The 10,000-nt window shown below is 44.7% G+C and overlaps 1 protein-coding gene across 1 annotated transcript in view; it reads left to right on the top strand.

Moving 5' to 3' along the window:
• LOC105893426 (adhesion G protein-coupled receptor A3) overlaps positions 1-10,000 on the top strand; it is a 144,278-nt gene that overhangs the window by 47,456 nt on the left and 86,822 nt on the right. The window contains exon 7 of the mRNA XM_031578689.2: positions 1,699-1,912. Coding sequence (XP_031434549.1) covers positions 1,699-1,912 — 214 coding nt within the window. The remainder of the gene's footprint in view (positions 1-1,698; positions 1,913-10,000) is intronic.

Raw genomic sequence — 10,000 nt, 5'->3', positions numbered from 1 at the left:
CACACAACTCATTTTTCATCATTCAGAATCGGGGCGGGCCCAAGAAGCAGAACGGCCCACCAGGACATGCAAAAGTATTTGGCTTATTTCTCAAAAGTATCGGCACTGCCGCAGCTCATGGGCACAGACAGAAACGTGTCTCTTCTTGGATCTAACCACATTCTTATCACAACTTGAGGAATTAATCTGAAAATTGATTAATTAATTAATTAATTAATTCGCAACACTGGGTTTTGGCAAGTGTCATATCATATCCACTGAAATAGAGATTGTAATAGAGTTCATACTCTCAAGTATATTAACAAAAGTTTTCAACTTCATTCAGGAGCATTTTGTAATAATAACAATTATAATAATAATTTGACCCTTTGAAATCATATAAATATATTTGAAATGTGTCCAGTTTGATCTATCTTATTATGAATGTTCTTAAGAACATAAAGCAATTCACTGCACTAGGAAATAATCTGAAAGAGAAGTAAAAAAGTATAAAACATTTGAGTTTTTCTCAAGTGAATCCAAATTTTAGAATTCCAAAATCCAGAATTTACGCGTAGATGTTCGATTAGTAATCTCAGCCAGATTGACATTTTCTTTTTAAATGTGATATCAATCAACACCGTTAGCGAACCCTCCTGGGTTGACTGGCCTCAAACCCCTTTTCTAATAGCTGTAGCCTTTGTTTGATTCATGCAGGTACTTCACGCATTTGAGGAGCTATTTGTGTGTGTGTGTGTGTGTGTGTGTGTGTGTGTGTGTGCTCAGGAGGAACGCTATTGCCGTCGCACCTGATAAGCTCAGCCAAGCGCTTCAAAAGGAATCAGATATCGTTTGCTCACTCCCTTTTGTGTCGGAGGGCCGGTAAATCTATTTGATCGGAGAATGATGAACGACTGATCTGAGGACAGGGCCTCCAGGCATCGGCGCTCCTTTCTGTGCTGTCTCCTGTTGAACGGTGGAACGGTGGCTCACCTGAAGGAGTGTTGCCCTTGCTGTGAAATATCATTCTCCACCATCTCTGCTCTCTCTCAGTAGAGTTTCAGTGGGTGCCCTTAGGATGTGACAGCAAGAAATCTATTTTCAGGTTGAACCTGCTCAAATTGAGGCGGTTTTCATCCCTCCTTCGGTCTGCAAATGTCTGATGCCTACAAATTTTGTGTTTTTCTTTTTTTTTCTGTGGCCGTCTGTTGTGAAGGTTTTCTCAAAGCCTTTTTCTGCTTTTACTGAGACATACAGAGAGAGAGGGATAGACGTACACAGAGAGAGAGAGAGAGCAGTGTAGGCTGTCTTTCCATTCGCACTAACCTAACGTGAGAGGTGTAGTTGCTGTTGTCTAGTGAAAGAGCGTAGCAAGAGCAGATCATTGTATTTCATTTACCATACAGTGGGTAGCAATCATTGCCATGACGAATGTTGTTTTTTTACCTCAGATGTACTGCAAACCTTCTGGTAGGAGATGCCAATATCTCTCGTTCTCTTTTTCTCTCTCTCTCTCTCTCTCTCTCTCTCTCTCTCTCTCTGTGCCTGTGTGTGTGTGTGTGTGTATTTCAGTGCTTGGGAAATTGCTTATTGTTAATTGTTTACAGTGTATTGAAAGAATGTGCAAAGAGAATGTTAACAAATAAATGTGTGTGTGTGTGTGTGTGTGTGTGTGTGTGTGTGTGTGTGTGTGTGTGTGTGTGTGCCTGCCTGTTGCAGATGGGCCTCTGGAGCTGCCCCTCTTCCAGCTGATCCCGTCCCAGAGGCAGGTGGTGTTCCGCGGGGACCGGCTGCCCCTTCAGTGCACTGTGTCCTACCTGGAGCCCTCGCTCGCGGTCAGCTGGAGCCACAACCAGCAGCCTGTGCTCACGCAGGAGGAGAGGGGCGTCTATGTGGAGGAGCCCGTGGTCCACGACTGCTGCCTCATCACCAGGTGCATACAGAATACACACAGATGTGTGTGTGTGTGTGTTTGTATGTGTGTGTGTCTGCGTGCGTGCGTGTTTGTGTGCGTGTTTGTGTGTGTGTGTGTGTGTGTGTGTATGTATGTGTGCGTGTGTGTGCGTGTGTGTGTGCGTGTGTGTGTGTGTGTGTGTGCACACACATAGATTCTTCACATAGTTTCTTCCTCTCTCTCTTTCTCACGCACAAACACAAACACACACACACACACACAAACACACACACACACATACGCATACCATTGCAGCGCGATTCAGTTTGTACTGATTATCCTTCAGCAGTCAAACCAACAGCAGTAAATTCCCTGGCTAAGCTGCAGAGATGCTGTTAGTGTAGTCTCCTCAGAATGCTGAGTTTCAGTGTGGTTTCCTGACTTTGTTTGTTTGTTTGTTTGTTTGTTTAGCAGCAGATCCAAGCTTCCAGTGGATATTACATGAAAATGAAAGGCAGGATAAGCCAAACTGTAATAAATCTCCATCTTTGTATTCCACTCACTGTTCCTCTCTCTCTCATTCTCTCTATATATGTGTCTCTCTTTCTGTGTCCCTTACACACACAGACACACACTCTCTCTCTCTCTCTCTCTCTCTCTCTCTCTCTCTCTCTCTCTCCCTCTTCCCTTCCCTCTCTCCACCTCTTAGCGTGATGCTAGGTCTGATTTAGCCATTGTTATCGGTGCCCTTGATGGAGAACAGAAAGGACAGGGCAGAATTGTCTTGGCAGGGTGCCACGTTGCTTCAGCCCAATCTGTGCCACCCCCTCTCTGTCACCAGTACCTGCCATCAGCACCCCTGCCCCTGCCCCCCCCCCTCCAGACACACACACACACACACACACACACACACACACACACACACACACACACACACACACACACACCACCACCACCACCACTCTTCCAGCTCCCCTTCTCTCTCTCTCTCTCTCTGAGGTTAGCTGAGCGTTCCCAGAGCGTTGCTTGAGCGCTGTCTGACGCCGTTGCTTACAGGAGCAGATGCTAGATGGTAATTACAGAGATGATGCGGCGACTGGTGGCCGTCACACATTCCTGGTGTCTGTGTCTGTGTGTGTGTGTGTGTGTGTGTGTGGGGGGGGGGGGGGGCTGTGTGTCTGTCAATTTTCTTCCTCTCATTCCTCCAAAAGAAAGAAAGAAAGAGGGAGTGGGAGGTAAAGGAGGAGAAAAAAGGGTGAAAATAGAAGGGGAATGGTAACAGAGAAAGATTGACACCTGATTGATAGTGAGAAAGAGCTGTGAGAGAGACACCTGAGTGATAGTGAGAGAGAGAGCTGTGAGAGAGTCAGAGCAATATAAAGGGAAGGAAGAGGTAGAGGGATGGAGTGAGGGATGGAGGGTGGGAGGGGGAGAGAGAGAGAGGAACGCAGTGGGACTCTTGATGAGTTTAACGGCTGCTCACTCCGAAGCCAGGCTAGAGCATAAATATTGATGGTTCCACTGACAGAAATATGTTTCCCTGTGTCAACAAGCCAACAGATCGCGCCTCACACACAGACTACATGCACAACCAGAGGAACATCAGAGTTCATTAGCGGAAGGGAAAGTAGGTTAATTCTTTGTCTCATTCACTCTCTCTGGCTCTCACTCTTTCTCATTCTCTCTCTCTTGTGCAGTGCACACACACACACACACACACACACACACACACACACACACACACACAAACACACACACACACACAGGAGTCATGTAGATCGCGAGCTTTCCATCGATTGTTAGCATAAATTGCTACCGTATTTTCCAGACTATAAAGCACACTGTATATAAACATTTGATCTCATTTTATAAAACAAACCAGTGTATTGACCGCACCCGGATATTAATTTCAGTGTATTTGATGCCATATCCTTCTGTCACGTAAAACTAAATACCACGTAGTTGTGGTGCGAGTGCTACTTGCCATTTAAAAGTTGTATGGGATGGGCCTTTCAAGCAAAAAATGCTACACCCTCTCCCTGCACGTGCACACACACACACACACACACACACACACTGGCTACCTCATTCCCACTCACAGTAAAAAAAACATGCATTTATTAGTGTTATGGTGTTGTGTAAATATTTAAGTCAAATCGTTAACGCACCCCCAGGCAACCACTGAATGAATGTGTTTAATCACCACATTAGTGTCAGAGTAGGCCCTTGCTCCAGTGTCCCATTGTTTCTCTTGGGATCGTTTGATGTCTATATGAAGGCATTTAACATCATCCACAAGTAGTTTGATCACTCTGAACCAGTGCTGTCAAACGATTAAAATATTTAATCGCAATTAATCACATTTATGTCATAGTTAACTCAAAATGAATCGCGATTAATCGCAAATTTGTATCTATTCTAAATGTCCCTTTGTATATTTATTTTTTCCATCATTTTATTTTTATTTTATTGCCCTTATCAACATGGAAAAGTGGATTGGCTTGCTTTAAGCAAATGTTTTATTTTATTAAAAACCAACATTGCCAAACAGGGCGGTACAAAATAAAATTATAAAGTGCACATTTCAGGTAAACAAGGACTCAGCCTATAGTGCAGTTAAATCATGGCTTAATATTTTCTTTTTTTCAAGTTTGCACATAGCAGTCAGGCCTCTTATTTCAGAAACAATGAACCGTAACAGTTAGGTTACCAATAAAAGGTAAGCCTACTACTTCTTTGCTTTCAGCCAGCTGCCTGTTGACATTTTCAGACAACAGTGAAGCTCGCTTCTTTTGCACAACACAACTTTTAAAAGTAAACTTTCCATTTAGAAGTTTTTTATCATCCATTTCGCCGTATCGCGCTCACCATTCACTCAAACCGTAACGCCTACTACACAGTTTGCGAGGCCAAAAGGAACGTTAATCTTAAAAAAAAAAAAAAAAATTAATAATAAAAAAAATCGTGTTAATCTCGCGATAAAATTTTTTACATCGTTAAAATGGGTTTGCCTTAACGCCGTTAATAACGCGTTAAACTGACAGCACTACTCTGAACCCAAGACTGCCTTTTATTTGTGATTGGTGATTGTTGATTTTGATAAATGTAACTTTGCTTCAGGTTATGCAGCAAACTGTTAATTGGTTGCCTAGTTGCTATGCTAGCTATCAAGCTACCTAGCTAGCTAAAGGAAACTTAAAAAAAAAAAACTTAAACAGTTAAAATGGCAGAGTTCCATTTGCATAACATGATGGCTAGTTATCTAGCTGATGTTACAGTCTCCTGTGTAGTTTTAACACAAGTTCATATTAACATGAGTTCATATCAACACACTTTAGCAGCTACCAACTGTAAAGATGGTTCCCTAAGCACACGATAGCTAGGATAGTTAAAAGGCCACGATAGGTAGAAACCCTCTGGGTGCCTGTGCAGCTTCATATTGACATGAGTTCCTATTCACTTCATATTGAACTACCAACTGTTAAGTTGATTCCCTAGGGTATAGATAGCAAATATGGTTCATAGCTAGGTTAACTGGCATGACACTTTGCATCTTTTACACACCTACACCTACACACACACACACACAGATCAAATAGGCAGAAAAGTAAAAGGTTAGCAGTGAATTCATGCTCCTTCAGTATTTTTTTTAAAGTACAGAAATACAGTAGTTCATCTTGATATATGGCATGGCTGCTGTATTTTAACTGTATTTTGATACACTTACAGTTAGAGTATTTGTTATCTTATTTAAAAACAATGTTTTCCCCTTTTCTCTTCTTCTCTCTCCATATCCCCTCTCTTTCTCCCACTTTCTGTCTGTCTGTCTATCTATCTATCTTACATACACACACTTTTTCTATCTCTACCTCTCATTGTTCCTCTGGTTTTACTTCTCTCTATCTCTCTGTCTCTTCATCTCTTCCTCTCACTCTCTCTCTTTTTCCTGGAGTGGCTGCTTGTACTCCACCTGTGCCCCTCATTTCCTCCCTCTTGCTTGCTGAGACTTCCTTCCCCTCCGTATCACATGTGCGAACGACTGCACTGGAGTCTGCAGGGGGGGAAACTGTGATTCATATGAAGAGGCATGCTGTGTTTGGGTTGATATCCGCGTGGCGTAACTCGACCCCGGGACTCGACGAGGACGAGTGTTTTGGCGGCTCCAGGGCGGCCCATGAGAGCCCCTGGGGCTCAGCAATGTGTCTCTCCGTGTGTGTGTTTGTGTGTGTGTGAGAGAGAGAGAGAGAGAGAGAGAGAGATAGAGAGAGAGAGAGAGAGCTGAGTGTTGTTCTGAAGGCAGGGGAGGGGGGTGAGGGGGGGGTGGGACGTGAGCTCATGGGCCATTTTTGAGATGCCTTACCGGGCGGATGTCTGCGCAAACGTCTGGGTCAGATGAGCTCGTCTGCGGTTCAGCTTGGTGATCAACACCCTGGCCTGCTCCAAAGCCCAGCTGGCCAGCTGCAACAAACACAAACTCTCTAATACAAGCATCCACACACACATTGATACACACGCACACACACACACACACACACACACAGGAAATATGCCAAGATTAAATGTTGCATATAAATTCACATATGCATATGGATTTGTAGACTTTAATTTATAGTATTTATACCCATTGACATAAACACACACATACACATTTGCACAAACATAGAAAGAGAGACACACACACACACACACACACATACACACACAGAAAGACTCACACAGGCACACACTCACACAGACGTCACCTTTCCCCTCCCTCCTTCCCCGCTCCCCCCCTCCTCGAGTCATTCCCAGGTGGAGGTTGATGGATTTTTCATCATTCAATTCCTGATTAGTCTCCTCGCAATTAAGTCTTTGCCAACCCCCTGTGCACACAAACCATGTGCTCCCTCCTCTCTCTCTCTCTCTCTCTCTCCTCCATCTTCTCTCTCTTTCCTGCTCCCTCCTCTCTCTCTCTCTCTCTCTCTCTCTCTCCTCCATCTTCTCTCTCTTTCCTGCTCTCTCCTCTCTCTCTCTCTCTCTCCATCTTCTCTCTCTTTCCTGCTCACTCCTCTCTCTCTCTCTCTCTCTCTCTCTCTCCATCTTCTCTCTCCATCTTCTCTCTCTCTCCTGCTCGCTCTTTCTCTCCAAGTGGGAGCTCTATACGTGTTGCGTTTGGCAGCAGTGGCTCCCCCGCTGGAGAAGTGCAGGGAAAAGCGCTCATTTCCCCTCATGAGGAGGCAGCTGCAACCTGCTGGCCAACGAAAACACTAGTCCTCTCAATCAAGCCCAGACTAACCCCCCTTCCCCACAATACCCCTTTACCCCCCCCGTCCCCCGTCCCCCGTCCCCCGTCCCCCACCCCACCCCACTGCAACTCTCCACACACCACCTCCTCCCCATAAACCAGAGTGCAGACAGACATGGAGAAAATGAGACTCCTTTTTGGCACGGCGCTTTTCTTTCTCAAAGGTTAAAGAGAGGACTGAAGGCTTTTGAGCTAGCAGTCTAGTCAGTCAGTGAGCCAACAGAACCAGCAGAGGCACTGGCCCGCTCAGGCTTATTTGAGCTGGGATGATCAATCGAGTGCCTATCTGATGATGTGTGGTCTGATGTTTTCCTTGTTAATGATCTGTGCAGATTGAATCGCTTTGTTTTGTCCCGCTAACGTTATGTTTGTGGATGTAAGTTTCACAAAAAAATATTTACTGTCATATTCATAAACTGAGCAGCTAGTTGGATTTAGCATTCCTGAGCCTTAGCGTGAACATTGGCTGGAATGTACTTAAGCTTCTGATACACTGTTTTTTTTTTTGGCTCAGCGGCTTGCTAAGTGTTGGTAATTATGGATGTAAACTGAGAAGAATTAAGTTTTCATGAGCAAACGGGTTTTCTTTTTCCCCCTTCCAGCAGAACACATTCATCGCAGTGTGTGAGCCCCAGAGCGGGCTGCCATAATCCAGACCACACATTCACTGTGTCAACATTTGTTTTCCCAGCAAGATTGCTGTAGTGTTTCATTTCTCAGCCCCATATGTCCCAGCTGAGATGTCTGCTATGTTCTGCCGCAGTTGTATTACAAAGTAACTTGTGGAAACTTATTTTGAGTTGAAATCTGCTTTTGTGTATGTTTGTGTGTATGTGTCTAAGCGTATGTTTCTTTCACATCTTCGAACCACATCTTTCACGTTTTGTCCCGCTCCCGCACACACAATCCAGCAGGTGGACAATTACACGGGATGGATTTTTCAGTCTTGCTCGCTCACTCGTCTCGGTCTCATGAAAATGAGCCATGCGTAAAAAAACACCACTCTTGCGCCTGCTTATGTAAAACATGGGTTATTTCTTACTGCTCTCGTGCAAACACAAATAACATTATATAGTATATACTGTATATATATATATATTTATATTTTGTAGGAGTCTGGCAAGTCATGCCTTTCTCCCGCACACCATCAATTTCTTCCTGCCTGCACCCGCACTCTGCAATCCAAACGACTGCAGATGTGCAGATCAACTGCTGTGTTTGTGTGTCTGTGTGTCTCTGTGTGCGTCCATCCATATGTGTGTATGTGTGTGTGTGTGTGTGTGTGTGTGTGTACTTGAACATGCAGGGTTTGTGCTTGTGTTGGACCGTACATCGTCTTTTTGTTTCAGACCCACCCAGTCTCCACTGTGGGACACACGATAAGGCATTCTTTCACTTTCAGATATCACGGAGAGGCGGCGCCCATAATGAATAGGCCCCTAGAGGTCATCTTGAAGTAGCCATGCTGGCTCCCCTGCTGAGCTCTGGAACTAGTCTAGAGAGTCGCTAACTGATGCTAGCAACGGGCCCGCGGCCTCGTGTGAGCGTGAATCTCGCCCCATTAATCACAGCACCTCTCGTCTCCTCGCCTCGCCTCGCTGCCTCCAGCCAGACACTGTCTCTGAGGCACCTCTCCATTTTTAATCAGACTAATCTTCCCTCATAACAAAGGCATGGGATAATATGGGAAGGACGAGGAGGGAGGCAGGGAGGGTGGAGAGAGAGAGAGAGAGAGAGAAAAAGAGAGAATGAATGAGAGTGCGTGTGAGGGGAAACTTCTCTCGTTTTTTTTGCGGCTGGTTTTTATTCTCCTTTCTCGTTATTTATAACTGTCTTCCTCCGTCTCTCCCTCTCTCTAGCATTTCTTGTACGGTCCATTCAAATGTCTTTCTGCGTTTGCACTTCCACTGATTGGTTCTGAGGACTCCTGTGCCTATGTAGCCATGGAAACCTGAGGTTTAATTGGCTTATTAATTCCCAACTCAGCTGCCTCTGGTTACTAAGCAATGTTAGCATGAGAGAGAGCGAGAGAGTGTCGGAGGGAGACAGTCAGAAGTTTTTAGACTCATTACCTCACATTGATAAAAAAAAACTCCATGAGCAGTCAGGACTTGCAATGAAAGAAAGAAAAAAAATGAAAGGCAAAGAAAATGAAAGAATGGACGAATGAATGATTCAATGAATGAATGAATGAATGAAAGGAAGTTACAGTAATGTCTGAATGAAAGAATGAGTGAATGAACATAATAAAGGATAATAGAGGAGAGAGATAGAAAAAGACAGAAAGAAAGTGAACGAATGGATGAATAATTGGTTCGAAAATTGAATTGAAGCACGCAGATAATTAAAACAAGCAAAAAAAAAAAAGGAAGAAAAAGATAAACATTGTGTCCATAATCCCAGTAGCATCCCAGTGCCCAGTGCCCAGTGTAGTGGGTGTTTGGCGGGGGCACAGAGCACCGTGGCCTTTGTGAGGGGAAATGAGAGCACAGCGCCCAAACGCTCAGCCCCATCGCCTCAATGACACCACTTCCTGGAAGAGACGGAGAGAGGGATGGCAGCCGGACAAATGGCCTCAGATAAAGCGGAGCAGAAGAGCCGGGAAGGATCTTTTATTTAGTCTGAGATCACTCTCCAGAAGCTCTCAGCCACAGACTGCTTGCTCGGCCCACATTTAGCCCTCTCCCGCTCGCTCTATTTGAGTGCTATCTCCAGCAGGCAGGGGAAAAGAGTTTTGTGAGAGGCTCTGTCACAGAAAGAGAGAGAGAGAGAGAGAGAGAGAGAGAGAGAGATAGAGTGTGTGTGTCTGTGTGTGTGTGTGTTTGAGAGAGAGAGCAAGAGAG

The sequence above is a fragment of the Clupea harengus genome, chromosome 13 (assembly GCF_900700415.2).
Source record: "Clupea harengus chromosome 13, Ch_v2.0.2, whole genome shotgun sequence".
Taxonomy (NCBI): Eukaryota; Metazoa; Chordata; class Actinopteri; order Clupeiformes; family Clupeidae; genus Clupea; species Clupea harengus.
This window is presented reverse-complemented; position numbering and strand designations above follow the sequence as displayed.